The sequence below is a fragment of the Lissotriton vulgaris genome, chromosome 5 (genome assembly GCF_964263255.1).
Source record: "Lissotriton vulgaris chromosome 5, aLisVul1.2, whole genome shotgun sequence".
NCBI classification, from domain to species: domain Eukaryota; kingdom Metazoa; phylum Chordata; class Amphibia; order Caudata; family Salamandridae; genus Lissotriton; species Lissotriton vulgaris.
In genome coordinates, this window is record NC_141693.1 from 355,617,076 (window position 1) to 355,641,379 (window position 24,304).

At 43.5% G+C, this 24,304-nt stretch overlaps 1 protein-coding gene across 18 annotated transcripts in view; it reads right to left on the minus strand.

Annotated features, from left to right (window-relative positions):
- Window positions 1-22,867, minus strand: part of EIF4G3 (eukaryotic translation initiation factor 4 gamma 3) — a 1,432,461-nt gene extending 1,409,594 nt beyond the window's left edge. For 9 of the 18 annotated variants that reach the window (XM_086921650.1, XM_086921637.1, XM_086921664.1 and 6 more), the window contains exon 1: window positions 22,366-22,807. In XM_086921650.1, the coding sequence (XP_086777776.1) occupies window positions 22,366-22,505 (140 nt within the window). In that variant the 5' untranslated portion in view covers window positions 22,506-22,807. Of the gene's footprint in view, window positions 1-22,346 lie in introns of all 18 variants that reach the window. The other 9 variants (XM_086921654.1, XM_086921652.1, XM_086921641.1 and 6 more) reach the window with 5 other exon arrangements.
- Window positions 22,868-24,304: the final 1,437 nt, after the last annotated feature.

Genomic DNA, 24,304 nt, shown 5'->3' on the forward strand with positions numbered 1-24,304 from the left:
TGGTTATTAAAATTCGGTCTCTCTTTCGGTCTATCGGCTGGCTTCACTGTGAATGACAGCATTCTGCTCCTTCACAAGGAGCATATCGGCACACAAAGTAGTTTTGTTCAGGGCCATGAACTACTGTGGTATTGTGTGCTTTTTGAGATCAAAAACTATTTTCTGCTTTTGCCAGGTTTGTTATAATGGTGAGGGCTCAGCAGCTCCTATACAAATATGGCTTTGCAAAAACCATGCCAAAATAAGTCACGCACTGACAAAGCCAAAAGGCTGACCATCAAATAGAGACCTATGGATTTGCACATGTTGGTTTATTTTTAGGTTTCCTATAATCTTATTGAAACTGGTAGCACTTATTTTCCATTATGAATATTTTTGGGAAATACTAGAATACATCTACACATTTTACTAAATGATGCTGAAAAGAAAAGGAACCTAAACTTTTACAGTATTTTTGCTGGGTTTTTTTTCCCTACTTAAATTTTTTATTAACATTTTACTTTGCTACCAAGCTTCGGCAAATACTCGCATCTTATCAGAGAGCATTCTGGGAGCATTATACATAGCCTCATATTGCTAAACTTTGAAAATGTTTGTACACATTTTTATATTGGAACCAATGTCAGTTGGGCAGTCGGAGCTAACAACATTTACTTCGAGCGCTCACCCTAATAATAAAGGCTTTGCATTAATAAACTATAATGACAAGTCTGAACAGCATTAACACATGGATACAATAGACACTGCAGCTGCAGCGCGACCTTTGGGGCCTACTTCCTCGCAGCACAACTGCAGTGCCTCTCGCACTGGACTGCTGGGCATCGCCTAGAGGAAACGGAAACTTGAGTGGGTATTTTGTCTCTCCATAGATCACTCGAATGCTCCTCCCAGGGACCAAACCTAATTCCTCCCACTCCATTTTATAAAGGTGGCTAGATCCTGTATGATAATGATCCATCGTCTTTCTCGAGCGACAACAATATACTCCCCACTATTACCACTGGGGGTCTTTCTAGGGGACACGGTCACTACACATCTAGAGAATTGCCAACCTGGACAGAATATGCACTCACAAAGACCCTGTTCACAGAGGACCAGTTGTCCTCTTTCGAGGGCCTAGCGGAAGAGAGCGGGCTCCCCGCAGGACAGTTCTTATTTCACAGACAGCTCATAGCGGACTGTAGGAGGACGTGGGACCTGACAGGGAGAGAACCCAAAACGCACCCACACTGCACGCGATATTAAATATGGGATCAGGGAGACACCATATCACTTGTATGTATAAATCAATCATAGACCTCACATGTGTGCCTCTAATGCGACTACGACTAAAGTGGGAGATGGAATTCGGCTGGACGCTGCATGATAATGAATGGCTTTCTGCATTGGAGCACCATAAAAAAGTGTTGCGTAACCAATGCTCCAAAAAGATCCAGTTCTACATACTACATCATGCGTACCTCACACTGAAACGGCTCAAACGTTTCTTCCCTGCAACGTAGTTTAAATGCCCGCGCTGCCACATACAGGACGCCACATTTGTCCATATGTTACAGTCATGCCCCACACTGAAGCCCTATTGTGCAGGAGTGCACGCACAATATTGACAGTCACAGGTTTGACGGGCCTCGCCACATGGGAGGCCTGCGCCCTTGAGATCTGTAAACAGAAATAGCAGAAAAATGTGGAGCCTCGTTTCGCGATACAGGCCCTACCCCTAGCTTAGCGAAGCATCACACTACATTAGCGCTCTTTGAGCGGTCACCCAATAGCAGCATGGAGGCGGGCGGTCAGGAAATGGGGAGCCGTTGAAGAAGCAATTAGGCTGGAGGAGGGCAAGGAATGGTCAATGCGCCTACACAGCTTCAAGCAGTGACATGACAGCCCTGCAAATACCCCAACTGCCACTCAGGCGGAGCCTGGCCCCATAGTGCCCCGTGTCGCACATGAACCTCCAGGGTGAGCCCCCCCCATCCCCACTGGAACTTCATACGTGCTCTGGTGAGAGAGCAACAGCTAGTGCCATTAGACCAGCAAGGGCTAATGCCCTTACTCACAGCCACTTTTTTTTCCTTTTCTAGAGTTATTCACCCTAGTTGGTTTAAACAGATGGATTTCTTCCAGCTAAACATAAATACAGTAGAGTGCACCAAACAGGCCCAGGAATCAAATAATCCAGAATGAGACCCATCCTCATTAAGCATACATACATGTTTAGGGAGCAATATGCACACTTGGACAATCAATCTTCTTGATGTTAATATTTTAGAATGTCAATGTAATGCACAAACTGCTAAATAACTTATTGAAGTTATAAGGTGTATACCCAATACGTATATGGAAAATATAATAAATAAAAACACTTGGATGCATATATTACCTTCACTGAAGACAATGCCCTTCCATGGACCATGTCGAACTGTAAACTGGCAGCCAAACGGTTTGTGCTGCAGGGGGTTGGGCCTACTTGTCCCAAAGACAAAATGCACATGAAAACTTGTTTATCTTGACCTCAAACAATATGTCCTGGGTGTGGGGCTATAGGAATTCCACAGCCCTACTGGGGCCCTACTGGGGCACAGAAAAAGATGAGCAATGCTGTTCCCTTATCTAAAACCTATACAGATCTGTACACACTCTCTTGCTTCCTATAATTTCTGGTCCCTTTAATATTTCCCTCTGCCATAATGAGCTTTCTGTAACCACGGCCCTAAATCCCATTGCTGCATCTGTTCATCTAGATTCTCTTTATTTAAAAAAAATATATATATATCACAAACTAAAAGCATGTACTACCGCTAGTCTGAGGTAAACTACTTTCCCTTCAGTTAATGAATATGTGGTGTAACGCCGCGATGAAAATGATTGCGGTATGTTACATCCCAGTCTTTACAACGCAAGTCGTTACAACAACTTGCGCTGGACTTAGGAATCGTAAGATTTACTATTCCAACACCAGTCTACGTACAGTAGGGAAGGTGTTAGAATAGTACATCTTACTATTTCTTAGGTTATAGCGCCATCCAGCGCAAGTCGATGTAACGACTTGTGTTGTAAAGGCTGCATTGCAACTGCATCACAGTGTAATCACCGCAATGTAAAGGATGTTTCCCTCATTTTATGTGGGGGTCACTGCAGTTTGATACCATTTCTGACCTGTGTGCACAAGAGACCCAATCTCTCTTCCTATACTCGCATCATTCTTGCATGACCAACTTGGAAATAATTACTAAAATACATCACAAATCTAGTAACGTTCTCAAAACTGGATACCCCACTAACCAGCACTGAATATGGATTATGCATAACTCCTACACAATGCATTTTCCCTTCAGAGTATCCCATTTCCTTGGACTCCCCTGAGGAGCTCTTGTGCGGAAAACTTCTAGTGTTCTGTTCCCACTCCTTAAATGAAAAACATTGAGGTGCTTGGTTTTAAGTGAGCTAGGTGGAGCATATGCTAGACTCCATTGTCCAAGATTTGATTATTAACCCTAGCAACCATTTTAGCTAGATACCATACTAAGACTTTAGGAGCTACTAGAGTAACCCTATGGGAAGAAATAAAGAATTTCATAAGACAGCTCTTATATTTTATTAAAGAAGCAGTAATTTAAGCCAGAGTACCCTGGGGGACCTTTAAATCCACAATAACGGGGAAATACATGAGGTCCTAATATGGTGTAAGGAAGACATAAGCGGATGAAATAACCAAACTTGAAAAAGACATCCTTAACAGAGTGGCATATTTTCGAACAACATATTTCGTTGATTTAGGCTCCTCTGCCAAAAGTTGAAAATGAAACTAACTTCCAAGATCGGGAGCAGTCGCTAAAAACTTAAGTGCGCCACAGGTACACAAACTAAAACCACAATGAAGCTGCAAGTGAGTACGTCCAAGGCACTGGCACACTAAGAAGATAGGAGAGCAGCATGTCTCAGAGAATCGTTTGGCACAGCAATGTGGAGAGCGGGAGAAGCCACCACAGACCACAAGAAAAACACCTACAGTACAGTAAAAAAAAAAAACAGGCGTAGGAAAGTCAAAAGAGGCAGTGTGCTGCAAACATAAATGAGAATTAGTGTAGAGGAACCCAATCTGGAACCAGAACAGGCACCTTCGGTTTGACTTTGCTACGACAGACAGCTGATCCATGTTAGCATATTCATCAGTGGAAAGCAGTTGGGCAAACTCATCGAGACAGAGAGAGCTCCAGGTTTGACACTTAGAAAGTGGCCCACTCGATATTCAAAAAGGCAACAAACATCTGTGTGCGATTTCATAGAAAAGCAATTTAATGAAACGCCATTACTGAGAAACCATTTTGCCTAAACAGTTTAATTTAAATTTCACAGTGATTTGCATTTGCCATTTCACAGGAACAAAATCATAGAACGCCTAGTAAATACATTTTCAGAGTTGTCTAAATTCTTAATCACTCCCTTGCTATAACCTACTGCTTCTATAGCTGCCACAACACATTCAACATCTTCCGATTTATCATTTTCTTGATCATCCAATGGTAACCTGGATTAACAGCATGTTTATTTAATAGGTCTTACTTTAAAATTGAATTCCTGTAATTTGGAAAATTAACCTTACCAAATGTGATGATGCTTTGATATTGCCTCTTCCATATCAGTCCACCATGAAGAGTATTGGCTTGTGATCTGTAACTAATTTGAATTCTTAACCCCACAAATACATTTTAGCTTCTAAACCGCCCAAACAAGTTAGTGTTTCTCTTTCGATGGTACTGGAAAAACATTCAGCATCTTTTACTCTTCAAGAAATAAATGCTAGAGTGTTCCTTGCCAAATTTATCGGACTGAAAACAGCTCCTATACCTACAACACTGCCTCAACGGTTATGTTTTACACATTGCAATCTTAGCATTGTAGTGCTGTGGTGTTCCTATAGAATTGTTTATTTCTTTACAAGCATGCTCCTGTTTAGTTCCCCGTACAAATGTGGTTCCTCTCCTCTGCAATTCGCTCATATGTTCTACAATTACTACATAACCCTAAATAAATCATGAATACTATTCGCTAAGACCAAGGAATGATTTAAGGGTCTGTGTCTTATGGACTAGATTCCTCTCTAATTGCATAAAACCTAAGGATGACCTAGTGAAGGCTATCAGAGGTTAATGTGTGTCCAAGACATTAAATCATATTCTGCAAGAATTTGCATTTGGAATTAGTTATTCCTTTATCCCTTAACATTGTTAAATCGGTATTCAAAATTACGTTATGTTCATGAATAATATCAGCATGAACTGAAAGGTCATCCTGAAATTTCTGGACCCCCTCTTACTTCTTTAAATAGAACATCCAATAATTTCAGAAAAACACTTGCGGCAGAGTCTATCCCAATGGGTAACTTTACCTGTATGTAAGCATCAAATGGTGTAATAAACGTAGTGTAATCTTTAGACTCAGACAATTTCACTTGATGATATGCTAACTTGAGAACTATCAAAGAAAATTATTTTGATCCACTTGTTGCAGCCAGTATTTCTTGAATTTTCGAGAGCGGGTGGCAATCCACTATAATATTTTTATTGGGTGATCTCAAGCCAGCACGTAGTCTATTTTATCCAGATTTCTGTTTTGTAATTACTACAGATGAAACCCACTCAGAGGAGTCTGTAGGTGCAAAAATACACTCCCTGCAAAGCTTATCCAATAAATCTTTTTAATTCTCTCCTTACAGAGTGGTATCGGTTTACCTTCGGTGCAACAATAATTGCCTTGCCTTAATTTAATAGCATGCTCAAAACATTCTACACATCCAATACGGTATGCAAAAATGTGCTAATTTTTCCATAAAATGTCCTCAATAGTTGACCCTTCTTCATTACTCACTTAGGATACAGGTAAATCACCAAGTACTATGGGGTCTGGTGAACCTGGTTTCAAAATTACACCATTCCTACCAGGAGCTCTCCAACAAACATATGTTTCTTCCATTTTCTGCTACATACATTTTGGCCTTAACATCTGAATTCTACAGAAGTTTTAAAAGATCCTAACATGTTGATGTAAATCCAAAATCATTTGCAGAATTTAACATCAGCTTCTTGCAATGTTATGTCCTTCCAGAACTTGCAGAAAGTTTGATCCACTAGGAAGGTGATGGGTGAACCAGAGTCAGCCATAACATTTCGATCCACCTCACCAATATGTACTATTCCTGGAAGGGGCCCTAAATTTTCCGGACAAATACTCCACAGAAAGAAGAATATTCAAAAAAACACATTTCTTCATCAAATTCATCTAAAGATTTAAATTTGACATTGGTAGAATAGCTTTCACATTTTGCATACCAAACCAAAATGGCCAAAAAAGTGGCATTTTATTTTTGAATCGGTCATTCAATTTGCCTTCATATTACTTTTTGTCATGCACATCATATAAAGAAGATGGTTGAGCACTGTCAGATATCATCGAACATTCAATGTAATTGGCAACATCAATAACCTCAAATTCGGGTTCCTACATGTCAATAGTCTCTCAAACTTTTTAGAGCAACAAAGAAAAACAAATTGATCTATAATATAAACATCACCCATGGCTTTAAATTCACAAGAGGCAGCAAGTACTCGTAGGGCGGCAATAAAGTCACCTATATTTCCCTGTTCTGAATGTTTATGCATGAAGACACTGTCTTTCTACCATCACGTTAGGTTCCTCAGTAAACTGTTTGTCAATAGGTTTAACTGCGTCTTCATACTCATTCAAAAGGTATAAATTGCCCAGGTAAATTTTCTGATTCTGGAATAGTGCCAAAAATCTCCTGCCCACTTTGCCAAGTAAACCAAACATCACAGCTTTTTCTCTTCTTTGGTTCATATTTTTTTCCATCTATTGCCACCAAATAATTTTCAATGGCTCTATGCCAATTCTTCCATCTCATTGGTGGCTTTCCTGGATTATTTAGAAATAAAGCTGGTTGATTGACTGCTTTTTTGCGCCATATTGTGCTTTAATGAGTAACTAATTTTTGAGTTGCTTTTTGAATAACACAAAATGCTAACCAAAATGTTCAAAATTACTCAAAAACTGCTCGAAATTATCTCAAATACAATTACCGTAGGTACTGTTGATTTATGCCTGTGTCAATTTCAGTCAAACTCTGACACAGAAAATATTGTGTCAGTTTCAGTAAGAAGCTCCGACATGGACAAAATCAAAAACGTGTTAACTATGTCCCCACATCAGTAACATGAATTTTATACCCAACTCAATAAGGCGGCACGTAGCGTGTCGTGCTGAAACGAAGTGTGACGCTTCTCCAAAACTTTTGTCACTGAAATATGACGCGCAAGTTTGGCTTAGAACAAGTTGAGCCAGTGCAATCAAGCAAACTGTAAAGCTGCGCTACGAAATATGTACATTGAAGTTTGAAAAGCTTGTACCGTTGAATTACACAAGGGGCAAACTCAGATAGTGATAGCGTTAACATTTATACTTGCTATTAATCTCGAAATCCTTGGCACTCTGCTCGCTGTTTCTGACAGATCCGCACAGTCTGCTTCACAGTTGATTGCTTTGGCAACAGTTACACGATCTGCCCAATTCAGCCTTTACAAGTAGTGACCCATCAAATCCATATTTACACTTGTTCCCAAATAGTTGTAAACAATTGAAGTCCGATGATATATGTTTATAATTACCTTTATTTACAAGTGTAAAGTAACAGGCCCGCATATACAGATGACAGCGAAGCAATAAGCCTTAAGGCAATAAATCTCCTAGTCTGACCCTGGGGTTCTATGACGTAATATAAATAACATACGAACATTCTACATCCAGTTTGTCAAACACAACTAAAACTCAATTTGGATAATACATGCGTGAATGTGAATAATTTAGTGTATGAGTGAAAGATGTACGTGTATTTGGAATGGTATGAATTACTGTATGGTTGTATGTATGCAATGAAATGTGATGTGTTCAAATAAGTGTTTATGTAACTATGTACAACACCCCCTTTCCCACTTTGATCCTTTCATATGTTCCCACAGAAGTGGAACATTTTAAAAAAAATTTTTCCTTCCTGTGCGTTCTGTTTTAGGTTGAGCCTGCAATGGCTGCGCATGCGCAGTCTCGCTCGCGAGATTTTATGTTTTATGGTCAGTTTCACTAGCTGGCTTTAAGCCCCGCCCCTCTTTTCCATTGGCTGGCGTCACCGTTCATGCTAACCGGTGGCCAGCCATTGCAAAAGAGTTTACAGTGACGTACTGTTTTCTCGTTTAGAGCCGTCCCACTTGGACTGGCTGCTCCGACTTACTGCTGGCGTAAAAGGTTTCTTATCTTCTTTATGGGTCCAAACAGATGGCCCCATATAGAAGATAAAAAACCTTTTACGCCAGCAGTAAGTCCGGCCAAGTGGGAGGGCAGAAAGAAAACTCGGCGTCATGGCGGAGCGCTTGTTCAAATAGGTGACCATTCTGTTGCTTAGTCCTGCCTGATATCTCTGTGTGGATGCGCTAAAATTGCATTTTGGAGATTGCTGCAGATTGCATTGAACACGCTTTGCGGAGCCCACACTCGGCGCACCATGCCAGGCATGTTCCCTCAAAGTGGGGATTATTTGTATTCATGCAAACATAGTTTGCGGCGTTTGCTATGCTGCCGTTGAACATCTACTTTTGACAGTTTTCGCATTTCAAGCTCCCGCCGCGGACCCCAACGAAGCAGCCAGCAACCTCACCAAGTGGCTGACCGCCTGCGCCGATGACCTCGCACCACTAAAGAATCCTCCCAGCAGACCCGGCAGCAAGAAAACCCCCTGGTTCACCGACTAACTCAAGGAATCCAAGAAGAACTGCCCTACCCTCGAGAAAGCCTGGCGGCTCGACCACACCACAGACAACAGGACCGCCCTCAAGCACGCCATTCGCAAACACCATCAGCTGATCCGCGCCACCAAGAAGACGGCACTCAAAGAACAACTGGACAACAACACCAACGACAGCAAGGAACTCTTCAGCATCGTCAAAGAGTTCTCCAACCCCAGCGCCGGAAACAACGACATCACTCCCTCGCAAGACCTCTGCAACTCACTCGCCTCGTTCTTCCACCGCAAGATCGCCGACATACACAACAGCTTCGACGCACAGACCACGTACCCTACCACCGAACCAGCACCCGCCACCACCACCCTCTGCAACTGGACCCCGATCAGCACCGAAGACACCACCAGCACGATGAACTCCATCCACTCCGGATCACCAACCGACCCGTGCCCACACCACGTCTTCAACAAAGCCGACGCCACCGCACCCCATCTCCGAGACACCATCAACTCCTCCTTCCACACCGCCACCTTCCCGGAGAGCTGGAAGCACGCCGAGCTGACCGCCCTCCTGAAGAAACCAACGGCGGACCCCACCGACCTCAACAACTACCGTCCCATCTCGCTCCTTCCTTTTCCGGACAAAGTCATTGAGAAGACCGTCAACAAACAGCTTGCCGCCTTCCTCGAGACGAACGGATCCCTCGACCCCTCGCAGTCCGGGTTTCAGGCAAACTACAGCACCGAGAACGCCCTAATCGCAGCCACCGACGACATCAGAACCCTGATCGACAACGGGGAAACAGCAGCCCTCATCCTCCTGGACCTCTCTGCAGCATTCGACACCGTCTGCCACCGCACCCTAGTGAAGCGCCTCAGCAACGTCGGAATCCGAGAGAAAGCGCTGGAGTGGATCATCTCGTTCCTCACCGGAAGAACCCAGAGAGTCCACCTCCCTCCGTTCAGATCCGAGGCCACCAAAGTCATCTGCGGCGTACCACAAGGATCTTCACTCAGCCCAACCCTCTTCAACATCTACATGAGCCCCCTCGCAGCCATCGCACGCCAGCACAACCTCAACATCATCTCCTACACCGACGACACCCAGCTCATCCTCTCCCTCACCAACGACCCCACCACCGCCAGAGCCAACCTACACGAAGGGATGAAAGACGTCGCCAACTGGATGAGAAACAGGCGCCTTAAACTGAACACAGACAAGACGGAAGTCCTCATCCTGGGATCATCACCCTCCGCCTGGGACGACTCCTGGTGGCCCCCGGCCCTGGGCACCGCTCCCAAACCAACGGACCAAGCACGAAACCTGGGCTTCATCCTGGACTCCTCCCTGTCAATGACCAGACAAGTCAACGCTGTCTCATCCTCGTGCTTCAACACCCTGCGCATGCTACGCAAGATCTTCAGATGGATCCCCACGGAAACCAGGAAGACCGTCACCCAGGCACTCGTCACCAGCCGACTAGACTACGGGAACACCCTCTACGCCGGAACCACAGCCAAACTTCAAAAAAGACTCCAACGCATCCAGAACGCCTCAGCACGACTCATCCTCGACATCCCCCGACACAGCCACATCACCGGACACCTGAGAGACCTGCACTGGCTCCCCGTCAGCAGGAGAATCACGTTCAGACTCCTCACCCACGCTCACAAGGCTCTCCACAACCTGGGCCCCAAGTACCTCAACGACCGCATGACCTTCTACACGCCCACCCGCCAGCTACGATCGACCAGCCACGTACTCGCCACCGTACCACGCATCCGCAGAGCCACCGCCGGAGGAAGATCCTTCTCCTACCAGGCAGCCAAGACTTGGAACTCCCTCCCCACCCACCTTCGGTGAACCCAAGACCATCTCTCCTTCAGGAAGCAGCTCAAGACCTGGCTGTTCGAGCAGTAACTTACCCCTCCCCCAGCGCCTTGAGACCCTCCCGGGTGAGTAGCACTCTTTACAAATGCTGTGATTGATTGATTGATTGATACACTCTGCTCACCTTTTGGCTGCTGCGCTGGGCGGCAGCTCTTGTCAATGCATTCCCGGGGGAAGGTGCCAGAGAGAGCCGTAGCCTCAGCTTCCACACCAGCTCACGTGCTGATGTGACAGTGGAGGACGACTAAACCACGGCCGAGAAGGAATACTACGAGAGTTGAGCCCGTGACGACCGGCCGTCCAGGTGAGCAGATGCTCTGGTGTTACAAGCCAAGTGGTTCACCCACCCTAGAGGTATAGGCAACCTCCTCCAGGGAAGTGGACAAAAAGTAGAGGCAAAGGATACAACAACTTGCACAAGATGGGTTACAGTCAACGTGTATATTGGAAGTGCAGGACAACAGCACTAGAACGTCACATGAGTTTGGGGCAATCTATGCATCTAAGAATGCAGTGCAGTCCAGTTTAGCTGGGTGTGCAGCCTAAATGATGTGTATAATGCAGAAGGGGGATGTAATCGACACACCAGCATGGGACATCGTGTACATATGCTATGCACCAGGCTGATGTGGGGTAATGTCATGGTGCAGTGGTCATTTGACATGGGGCCAGGGCAACTTCCGATGTGATAGGCGTGCAACCATCGGAGGCTAGAGAGTGCATGAAATCTGGCAGTACTAACTTGTTTGAGGGGTGGGCATAGCGTCTGAAGGGCATGGCGGTGGTCGGAAGATGTACAGCTGACTATAGAAGGATGAGTGCCGTGCTGAGCCCAGGTGAGGTACGTGCAGGGCTTTAAGTGGGATGAAAAAACTGGGAGGTCTCTCAAAGTAGTGTGGTCAATGCAGGGCGTGGGAGTTTGGGACTAACAGTTAACTTAACCCCCTTCCATGGTCCCCCACTGAGAACAAATGCTCTTTTTATCCGGAGAGGGGGCCATATTGTAAACTTCAGATAAGCGTGGAGTGGACCAGGTGGGCAACTAGAGACAAATTTCGGGGGTGGGGGGGGGCTAATTCTTCTAATTCTTCCGAACTTAGACAGAGTGGCTGTAAGAAGGGGTGAACATACAACAAAAGCCTCATTACAACTAAAAGCCTCATTTACAACTAAATTGTCTTTTAAAAACCTGTTAAGTACTTGGGTGAGGCTGCAATTAGATGCTCGCCAGCCCTCAAATCTGTCTCCCCCTGTGCTGACACACACGACGGAGGGGGGGGGGGGGGGGGGTTTGGGGGGGCTGAAGCCCCGTGAGACCAATGGGTGTTGCGTGCCTGGTGTGGACTCAGCGCACGGCCCTGGTGATAAGGAGTGAGTAGATCGGAAACCTTTTCGGATTTGCTGTGTACCGAGGGAGGCTGACGAGACTCTTTGCCTGTCACCGGATCTTTGCCTGTCACCGGATCTTTCAGCAACTTGCCGGACCCGCTGCGCGGGTCCCGCTGCGCCCGTGGACACCCTGTGTGGCGCTGGAGAGGAGCCCTATATTTAAAAACGTATTTGTTCACCGGCAGGGCTGCGAGCAGCCTAGCAGGGACTCCATTGTCCAGGAGTCCCTGCGTGCTACACCTGTGGCCGCTCTCCCTGCCGGCAGATTTAAAGTGCAGCGTTTCCTCTGTTAAGCGGGAAACCTTTTCGGATTTGCTGTGTACCGAGGGAGGCTGACGAGACTCTTTGCCTGTCACCGGATCTTTGCCTGTCACCGGATCTTTCTGCAACTTGCCGGACCCGCTGCGCGGGTCCCGCTGCGCCCGTGGACACCCTGTGTGGCGCTGGAGAGGAGCCCTATATTTAAAAACTTATTTGTTCACCGGCAGGGCTGCGAGCAGCCTAGCAGGGACTCCATTGTCCAGGAGTCCCTGCGTGCTACACCTGTGGCCGCTCTCCCTGCCGGCAACGCCCCCTGCCCTGCCCTATTTTACAGGGCGGAGCACCCGCTGCGCGGGAGCGACCGGGGCGAAGACCGGGCAAAGTGCGGGCCGTTTGAGGCCGTTCGAGTACGGCAGAGTCCGGCCCGGGTCCACCCCCCCTGGCCGATAGGAAGTACCTAAGGTAGGCGGCACGCCTCAGCATACAAACTTTAGCCTTTTGGTATTGTAAGGACGGGTCAAAAGTAACTGTGTGATCTTTCACCCCATCGACATCTTAAAATGCCCTTAAGGTCAGTTAGGAACGCACAGTCCAAATCCACACCACCAAGGGAGTCGTATCAGGCCCCCTTGACGCCTTCATCACACGGGCCACGGGGATATCGGAGAAGGAAATTGCCATGGTCGAAAAAAGACTCTCGATTGACCTTATCAGCGGAAAGCGCTCATCGCTGGGGGGACTAGCTACCATTACCAGCCCCGTAGCACATGCCGCTTTCAACTGTGTCCAAACCTCTTCCACGGACGCCATTGTTCATCTAGAAAGTCTGGGGGCGAGTCCAACTGTTCCTATTCCGGAGGAAGATGGGTACAGCATAGATGATTCACAAGCTAGCCAGGGGGACGATTTACAGACCAGCGGGGGCCTTGAACCTAGCCAGATATCTGGATACCTACCCCTTAACGTCTCTAACACTGTTGCCACCGTTGACTCTCCAAACACGAACACTGACTTTAATACCAAAAGAGTAGATCGCACAAGCTCTTTCTGTCCAAGTATGGCTTTGTTTTGTTAGTGTGCTGACAATCGTATTAGCAGAACAATCATAGCAAGACCTTAAAATACATTTTTGTATATCGTTTTGTGGCCTACATTGTGGGCTGGTTGTGCTTAAAATAAACGTGACAGAAACTTTGAGGCATGTCTGTTATAGAAACATGTTGTGGTGCCAGTTGGTAAATCGAGTTCATCCTCAAACATGGAGCTGCTCTCTCTATTTTTCTCTGCCTGTTAACTCTTGTTTCTTCAGAGGAGCAGTGCAGGTTCAAGCATTAAAAATGCAATAGGTATTTCCTTTTATTAAGATAAAGCAATTTGGTTTGCGATACAATACCATTAGCATAGCAAATGGCTTTAACTTGATCAAAGGCGAGACCTATTGCATTTTCAATGCTTGTTTAAACTGTCCTTGAAGTATTTCAAAGTCACAGAATTACTTTAAAAATCTATTTTCAACTTAATTACGATACCTGAACAGCAAGACTGTAACAACGATATTGCTCAGAAAGTCGGATCACTAAACTTCGCCTGATTTTAGTTCAGGTTTCAAGAAAAGATGGTGCGGTACAACTTAAATTAATGTGCTGCACCCAAAACCATAACTCTATCAGTATATGATAAACGATCTGTCCCCTTGCCTCGATTGAGCAGTTCTGCAACATCAGTTAGTGCATAAACCCAGATGAAAATAAAACTATTGGAGCACAGTCTTGCAGTTGGCCCATTTGCTCTCTAACTTGTTACCCAGTTCCCGCCGTCACAATGCTCATCTCTCCATCATTGCAGCATCATCATCAGTTTGCAATACTTGCAGCCTCACTTCCCTCCCATTCCTTTATCAGTTACATTGAGACAGTCCCTTGAATCTTAATGCCTTTTCTCCTCATGCAACTACATGATAAGGAAGGCTTACAATGAGGGCAATTAAGTGTCATTTCTGTGTATATTCTGACCCTTTGTATTGTCCAAGCCCTTCCTTGGTCGGATTATCCAATATTTTACCAATTACAGCAATCCACAGAGGTCTATTTCAATTTTTTTAAATAATTTCTGATAGCAATGCCAGTACCACATTCAGAAAGGGTTTCCCAAATAATATTCAAGAACCCACAGTAAATGAATGGTGGGACTGGTTCATAGAAAATCAGTAGGATAGTATTCTTTCCATGGCAGCAATCACTAAATCAATGTGTGTTCAGTCTGAACACTTGAAACAACCAACACAGTAAGCATCAGAGGATAAATTAATAACAAGTAAAATCAGCAATTCAAAGCCTCCAGCGCAACCCCGTTACAGCAAGACAACCCAGCCATGAAAGAATCAGCACATAATTCTTAACTGCAAATATGCAAGATGTGCATAATCTGAAACAGAAATAACAACTAATCTATTTGCAACACCCAAAAAGCGAAACCACTCAAAACAGGAACAAAGGACACCATTATTCTTCTTGCCATACCAGTTTGAGAATCAAGTGCTCCAATTAGCTCACTTATTCTACACAACTTGTGTTCAGATGGACTTTACTAGTTGGTTTTAGAAGCTTTGCTTATTTATACATGTACCTTGTGAAGATTTTATTCTTGATGATGGGCTCAGGGGGTGCCCATGGGATTGATACATCTGGAGAAAGGAGGGGGAGGGGGAGAGCTGCCCGGTGGACTGCTCGATAGGGTTTAGTACTTTACATTTAGGCCTGATGGCTACGTTCTTTACCACAGGGCCCTTTGACCAAAATTGGAAATCATTCACAGAGATGGAGTTCTGTCCCTCAGCTCCTTACGAGCTAATATGTTTTATTGTCTGTTCAAATTAGGCTTGCACATCATTGACTAAACGAGTCCAACTCACAGCACTTTAGCTGGTTAGTAACCCCAGAAATTTGGAAGAGCATGATTTTAGATGGTGCTCACACGAGCACTTTCGTTTTGGATTGGACTTTAATTGTTTTCATCCCATAGTTTACGGTCTTCTGGTTGATAGATACAGCCTCTATTGAAGGCAAGCTTTTTTATGTGGTTTAGAATGTTTGTTATCAAGCATATTGTAATGATTTTAGTTAATCAAGCAATAAAGAATACTACCCAATAAAATTCACACTTAGTCTTCTTCCTCTGCCCCTCAACTGGAAATCTTCGACTCCTTAATAAATCTATTATTGAAATATATCCCTTTCCAAATGTGTTCCTGCAGAAGAAGTTAAGTCACAAATTTGTATTTGTTCAAGATTTGCGTTTAGGTTTAAGATTTATGCACAGACTGCGATTTTTTTATATTTAAGTAATATACGTTGAATGTAATGTTCAGCGTTTTCATAGTATACCTAGAACAAAAATAAAGAATAAGATACAATTTGGCCTGAGGTGTAATATACTGGCTAAATTGCCCATCTCAAAGCTGAGAGACCTTTTATGCTCAAAAAGCTTAATTAGCAATGTAATAAGAAAACAGAGCAAAATTCAATGTAATTAATCACATACCAGTTTTCACTTTATCCCAAGACAAGGAGTAGCCACATGTCCAAATGTTTCACTGACATGGCGGGTATTTTTAAGACAAGAATGATTTAAAAAAATGTTAAATCTCCAAATGTCTTATTTCCTAGTTCCAAGATAAATTAACATACTTCATAGCTACATAAACTATTAACGCAGAAGAACAATTACCCGTTAAAAAAAGGAATAGATTTACAGAAACTCTAAGTTTCTAGAGAAACTTTATTTCTCCACTAGAACCATTGTACTGTAGTTTCATTTCCTCCTCATATGTTGTTTTTTCTCTTTCGTTGTTATACGATTCTCAATTTAAAAAAAAGGTATTGAAATGAAAAACAAAATGACAAAAAGGTGGCAACTTCAACACTGCCTTTGATAGATCTACATCTACCAACATTTCTGTCACTTGATATCAATTAATTTTGAGCTGTTATAGAGGACCTAGACATTGGTAAAATTATTTCTTGGTTCGAAACATACACCTATGCCTGTGTCTTAACCTACTCAACGTTCTAGGATTTCTAGTTGACCAGTAGCAAAGCCATGCTTTGTATTTCTGTTTAAGATCTTGTACTACATTAATCATTTAGGGGCGTTATAACTGTATGGTACAAGTAATACATGACGTCTTTTTTTCAATTTTTAAGTTATTACAAAGCTTAACATAAGAGAGTACACCATTCACATCTGCCTAAGCAAAAACCTAGGAAAGTCTAATTGTCCGATCAATGTCTTTCTGAGAATAGATCCTTCTTTTTCTTCAATAAAAGCTTTCTTGATGGATAACATATTCAACAAACAATAATCAAGCAGGACAAATACAGTAACAGCATGGGTGCTGTACCTGCATTAAGTGCACATCACACAAGTGCTGCAAGTGAGGCCTTTGAAAACAAACCAAAACTCAGCCTGGAAAAAGGCCACCAGACAAGGCAATTTCAGACAGGTCCAGATGTGGTTCCTATACAGCATGACATCTGTAAGGGTGGGGTGCAGATGGTTCTATGTCATGCCTCCACAACCCATGAGGATCTCACTATAGTGGGCTGTGAGTTTTATAACAGATCCCATTTTGTTTTTTGCAGGGAGTAAACATTTCCCCAATTGCCATAGGGGTGACATGAGGTAACTGTCTAATATGCGTGTCAATAAATCCCTTTAAATGAAATATTATGCTGACCGTACAGCTTAGTGCTGGAATCTATGCATTTTTTTCTGTTAACATGCAATTAGTTTTGAGCAAGTCATTGTATTAAAATCGTTCAGTAAGGCTGCTAGGCAAATGTTTCTTTATGCTCACTACTTTTACTGACTCAAATGTAATTGACTGGTAAAGACAAATGAATAGTTTTCATGTTTTATAATCTTTCTTAAATGTTACAAATGTATCTTTATCTAAAAAAATCTCAAATAAGTTGCAGAAAAAAACAAAAAGAATGCCCAAAAAAATGGACAGCTTTCATAAAAGAAAAAACAATGGTAAGAGAACAGAAGAAACGTAAAGACAAAAACATGTCACGGAAACATTAAAATATACTGAATATATATATATTCATTGTTTATATAATATTCAAATCAATTATAAAAGATACAAAAAGATTCACACTGACAACAGCAGGTCTCAAAAGATAAAATCTCTATGCAACATATAATAAATTCCAAATATTGCACATAGGTCAATATTTATATTAGACTCACTGTTCCTAAAACATTTTGATGACTCTTGTTGGACTATTGACCAAGGATCTTAGTTATTGCATAATCAATGTATATCCTGCTTCAACTCATGCTAATCTGTTTCAATAAGAAGTTGCTCGGTAGTGAATTGCATCCCGAATTTGGGAAGCACACTGAGGAGGGATAAGAAAAATGTCTTACAAAGGTGTCTAAAATAGATCTAGCCACAGTTATGGAGAGTGTAATATTTAAATTAGGGAAACATTAAAGAGCGTAAAAGACCTACTTTCTCAAACACGAAGTATTCAAAATGGAAGTAAAAATCCATGTTAAAATGGCCAACAGATAATCAAACTGGTGTCATAGAAAGTCTAATACCGGATCAAGCTGTTGGTCTCATATGGTTTATCAATTTTCCAGATTACGTTTTGTGTAACTCGAAGTTTATTTAGTCTGAGAATGGATGCTCAATTCTCAATACTAAGTGCATTTGATTAAATAGCTCATCCTCACAGTACAAAACATATTCCAAGAAAAAAACGTGTGACACAAGAACCTCTAGTTAGCCTTCCTGATTTGCTTCAAAAACTACTATCCTGTTTCAACAAAAAATCTAATGCAATGCATGTACAAATGACAGCGAGTCACATTGGTCTCCAAAATCCAATAATCAATGTTCAAGCAGTCCCTGTGTCCTGGTTTATGTCTCCTTCCGTTGAACAAATTCATCCATACCAGCCAGTACTTTTCAATTAAACCATGGTGTACATTCATGTTTTAACTTTTCAGTAATCCATATTTGTTACTTTCTGACAAAAATAATTTTACAAAGCACTGGCAAAAAGCAGTGACAAAACCAAAATTCAAAAAGGCACAATCTATCGGCTTTGCCAATTCTTGTTGTGAATGTCTTCACTGACTATTCAAGACAAGCATACCTTCCAGCTTCACAAAAAAAGGTTTAAATGTGCATAGCTGCACAGTATACCATCCCAGCAGGGAAAGATCGTCAGAGAGCGTTTAGAGGGCAGAGTGTGTGCGCAGAGGGACCATTCATATGAGAAAGAGCTCGACACTGCGCTCCCCGCCTTACCTGCAATTATTTCCTATTTATATTCAAAATTGTGTCACATGACCCCGGGACACGCCAATAATTTTGTGAACCTGGTTAATGGAAGTAATACTGCATCAATGACAACAAAATTAAACAATATTCCAAACAGCGCCAAACAAACTTAAAGATGCTTATGGTGAACAAATCCTGCTGAAGAACAAATATGGAAGCTGTTGTAACATCACAGTGTTAGACATTTTTTTTGAGGGGGGGGTGGATGTGGTGGGGCAAAGAACTAAGTGAAGATGATTTTTGTTTTTCGGTTTAAAACATGGTATTAAAGATTCAAAGAGCGGACATCGATCGTCATTCACATTCAGCGCCAGACATCGTGGCTGAAGATTACAATTTTTGAGTTCTAATTGTCAATTATAAAGGCTATTATGGAAAACCATGGAAAGTAATCAGTTGAAGAGTAGTGGTACCAAAGAAACTTTCTATGAATCTCACAGTTAGGTGACAATAGTTTTTTGCATGTGGACTTTTTCATACAAGTTCAATGACGCTACCTATTACAACACATCTAAGTGACCTAATTTCTTAGTCCAGCTTTGAAACTTCACTTAAAACAGTGTCGCCAGAGCATGCTGCCTCTTTTTACCTTCAAATACTGATTTTTATGTTTCAGCCTCTAATAGAGCATATGCACTGTACTACCCTACGGAAAATACCTGATATTTAAATGCTCATGCCAAAATAAAAAATATTCTCAGTAACCTGCAACATGTATAGTAACCATTAACACGATCAGCTATTTTATTTGTCATTGTTCTGTGTTAAACTGGAGACATTTGTTGTTCTTTGCGGCATATGCTTCTTGATTTCCTCACAGATTCCACACGGATTTCCTCACAGACTATATAGGAGGCATCACACATTGCTCTGAAACGAATACTAAGTCCTGAGCCTTTCCTACAGCTTAGTTGAGTCATGTGATAGTTGGGCACTGGGCTGAGCTTTAAACGGGTATGTACTGTCCAGTACTAAGTACCCGACTACTTTAATTTGCAAGTGAGAGTACTTGCGCTTCTCAGAACGGCTGCAATACATTTAATGGGGGAGTACTTGCACTTCTCAAAAGCAACCACGTATTCTGAATATTAAGTACGTGCACTTCTATATTTCATTTAAAGCACTGGGTTACTAGAAAGCGAAACGAAATGCATGATTCACCCTATCTTGGTGATAGGATGAATCCTTGAAACAGTCACACACCACAGCACACCCAATGCTCAGTGTTTACACATGGTGTTATTCACTCTATGATGAGTATAAGCCTGTGTTCGATGTGACTTATGTTGTATTAAATGTGCACTGCTGTATTTGGGGTGTGCATAATATGCAGTATGAATAATAACCAAAACTAGATATTCACTGGATACTACAAAACTCAAATACTTTAAACTAAAATATCTTACACAAACCAAGATAAAGTGACCCTCTTGCACACTAGTTTAAGAGGACCTAACTCTCTGCACTAGAAAAATCCTTCCTACATGCAGGTATCCCAGGCTCTGTAGTTCAAGCCACTATTCTCTAGTCAATCCGCATTGTAAGTGATCCCACCCCACTAGCAGCGCAAGAAACCCCAAGCAACAGAAATTACATCAGACTCCCACCCCTCCCCGGTGCTGGAATCCGACTCCTAAAGCGCAGAAACCCCAAACTTAAATTCATTAAACTGCAAACAATGTTTGGTTTTAAGACAGGAGTGTTTCAATAGTCAAAAGATGATATCACGAAACGGCGTTCGCCTTTACGATTGAAGCAGCTTGTAAGAAGCCCAGCTTCCTGCAAGTGAGGAGGTTACCATGCCTAAAAGTGAAAGTAAAGTCCGACGAAGGAAACCTCGTGATACAACCCTGTCTGTGTACACATGACACAGCGCAGCTGCTGCACTGCTTAGCTTTCGTTTCCCTTTAAACCCTTCCCAGTTCCTCTGACTCAGAGTGATGCGGCCCACAACATGGTCACTGGTGGAATCTGCAAGACGCAATGAAAGGGGGGGGTAATCGACGGAGGCGCTGGTGGTTCATTTCCATCACACGCTTGGACTAAAACACACCAACCGAACGATAGGCGTATGAAGGAAAACAAATAAGAAAGACCAACTCTAGTTAGTTACAAATAAAGTTTTAACCATGTCTCATACTCGTTCTGCAGCATCAAACGCTTTCCAGTAATAGGCATTATCATCAGTGCTCACGAAAAACATAGTATTGGAAAGCATGGGGATGTGAAAGTACGTTAATCATGTCGATCACACCTAATTTACTGGGACTGGTACCCACATACACTTAACGATGCGCCTCATCCCTATCCCTCGGCAGCGCTCATTTCAATCCATATAATTCATTCTGTAAACTGCCATCCTGCCCTCTCCTCCATCAACGTGCTATTATTCCAGTAGAAGTGGCTAGCCCAAAGAAACTCAGACTTGACCTGTATAGATTGCTTAGCCATGAACATTTAAGCCAATGCACCTCAATCAGGCAATGCAACACACCCTTCTATTTACAGTTTAGAGCGAAAGAATTCAGGCTTAACACATTCTTATCTACAGCTCCAGGTCCTATTTTTAAAATGCGAGTTCGGGCGATGTACCTCAACCTTTACGAGAGGGACCAAATGATTTTACGGCTATGAGACAAACAACTGTTCTCTTCATGCACCTCGAACACAGCACTTGATTGACCCTCGTATCACTATCAGAGACTTGTCATTCTTTATATTTGTCACATTCGCAGAGTCCCACATGTTCGACTCCAGTCCATGTACATTGAATAAGCAATACAGGCCCCAATGTAAAAACAGACACTTGAAGGTTCGCCATCAATTTATTGAAGCACTAGAAGAGCGACTTACCTGCCTCTAAAAGCATCACGTTCTGAAATATACAGATGAGTGAAGGAGGCTGGAATAGGTATGACTGAGGACCTAAAACAGGCTGTCAACCAGGGAAAACCTACAACCTCATTTGTGAATAATGCCCCAAGGTTCTCTTTTGCAATAGGGTGGAGTGAACTCTCCTATAAGCACTAGACACACCTGTTAGACTAAAAGATGGCTCAGCTCAACCTACAGCAGCATGGATGGCAAATTGCGCTTTAAGTTGCAGTAGTATTTAACTAGCCAGTACCCACAACGACGTCAGCGCGGTGCTCTGCTGCGTCCCCTCTGTTGGTGGGCACCCCAAGGTCTCAAGAGGGGAGGATGCTAACATTAATAAGGGCTTGACCTTGTGGATTATGCGCCAAGGCCCAATAACCAATCACAACATATCTTTCCGAGACATATTGCTCCTTCATTCACTTCAAACACCTCGCCACATTATACAAGGTCTCTTGACACCTCTCAGTACAGGTTGCTAGCCTTCATATATGTAACAGCACCACCTCACACTTCCGGAGATACTACTACCACCATTCCATCAGTGGTGGGATCTCACAGCCCCTCCGTACAAATAACCCTTCTCTAGTGCACCTCTTTCTATAGGCTATAGCCTATTCCCTCCCACACTCTGGGCAGGATAATAACCCTCAACGAAAAGTGCCCCCCACCTCCCACAGTGATAGATACTGCCCCCATGTTCCATGCTGAATACTTTACTGCTGGTCTACTAAGCTGGACCACCAGTGCAGGCTGCTGACACCCACCCATCTAAGTGAAGGATACTGTCCTCCAGGCAGGGCTCTCAGCCCCGGCAGGGCCACAGGTGGAGGCGCGCCGGCCTGGTGCTGGGGGGGCACTGCTGCTGTTGCCGGTAGCCCAGGCCCGGCTCCCGCCTTCAAAGCCGGCTTCTGCGGTAAACTCATTGCGGGCAAAGGGGCTGCCCCTCCCCGGGCCGGGGGGAGGCACACCGGGGAGAGGGGGAGCCGGTGCGCCCCGCTCACAGGTCCGGCCTCCCCCGGGCCGCCACTGATGTTAGGTAGAGGGATAAGGGGGTCTCCCTGGCAACAGGGGCACGGGGTGTAGGTGGTGCCCAGAAGGGAGTTGGCTCTGACGGGCCCGGGATCGGAGGGGGACTCTCCCCCTCCCCGGGGTCACGAGTGCCGGTTCCGGTTAGGGGGGCACTCAGGGGTGCCGCGGGATTTCTCACTGAAGGAGCAGAGCATCCAACATGGCGCTGCGGCCGCCTCCAGCAGTCCGGCGGACGGACTCTCGGCAATTTCCGGATAACTTCGGAAGTACTCGGAAGGAGGGAAAAGGGGGCGGAAAAGGACCGAGAGAATCGGAAACTATCGGTGATTTCCGGGAAAACTTGAAATGTTTGGTATGTTTGTTGGTTTTTCAAGTAATAATATCGAAAAACCAGGCGATGCTTCCTTGGCTCTTACCAATATCAGACTGGCTTTTGAAGTAAAAGCATGCATGCCAATATATCAGAAGACGAAAGTGGAAGTAAAAAAAAAATATGGGGAGAATGCCCTCCTTTGACGTCTATAGCTGAAGGAATTCCAGGTGGGAGACAAATAAAGCAATTTTGTAACTTTAAAAAGTTCGAGAAATTCCCGCCCGGATCGGGTCTATTGGCATGTATTGGTAAGAGTTCAAGTTAGTCAATGGAAGGAATAATTGAGGACTGGAAAGGGGATTCCAGATCAAGGCCATGTTGGAAGTTGTTCACACAGTGGGCCTTGAGATCTAGCTGACAGGCGGACTTATGAGTTTTTAAGCGAGACAAACTAGTGGCGTGGCCCCGTAGGGAATCAACCACCCCTCCCACGTTAGCACCTTGAATAGGGACTGCCACTATTAGGCCCCTTGGGCTGATGGACTGGGGCCCACTAAACATTAATTATTTGTTTAAGGGACTTCAAGGGTCGAAAAAGTGCTCATAAATAATACTCTTAAGCAATACCATTTCAGGGAAGTGTGGTAGGAGGGCTGATATACATATGAAAGGAAACAGTGAATAATTAGGAAAACAAGGGAAAACATTGAGAGAAGGTCTAATAGTAAAAGTGAGAGGAATATAAGGAAAAAATAAGTACGAGAGACAAAAGATGGGTAGCTACAAAGCAGAAAGGAAGGACGGAAGTATATAATAAAAGGTGAAAGGTAGGATGGAATAGTGAAAGTAATGGTGAAAGAATTAATGAATAGAATGGTGAAAGGAGGAATGGAACAGTGAAATATAAATAGGTTAAAGAGTGAATGAATGGAAGGATGATGAATGAACAGTGAGAGAAGAGTGAAATGATTGATGCGTGAAAGAATGGATACATGGACATAATTATTGGTGCATCTGTAATAGAATGGATTTATATATGGATGGATGAATGGAATATCAAAGGGTGAAAGTGACTCCTCTAAGGAGGGTCGGGTTTGCCTCCTTTTTGTGTTCGGTGTGATTAGAGTTAGGGTTCAAATAGGTGGTATTTTAAATTTCTGGTCACTCCCATGATAACAACCACAGAACCGATAACTGTGTCATTTGATATAAGGTGGTCATGAGAACAAATTAACGTTTTATTCCAAAGGTTAAATCGGATTTGTTTTCCATATTTACAGTTGTCGTCTTTCTTCAAAAACCCTAGTGCACATTAAGCTAGGGTTACTTAAACTAAATGTTATAAAGCAGTCATCTATTACATCAGGGAGAACAAGGCAA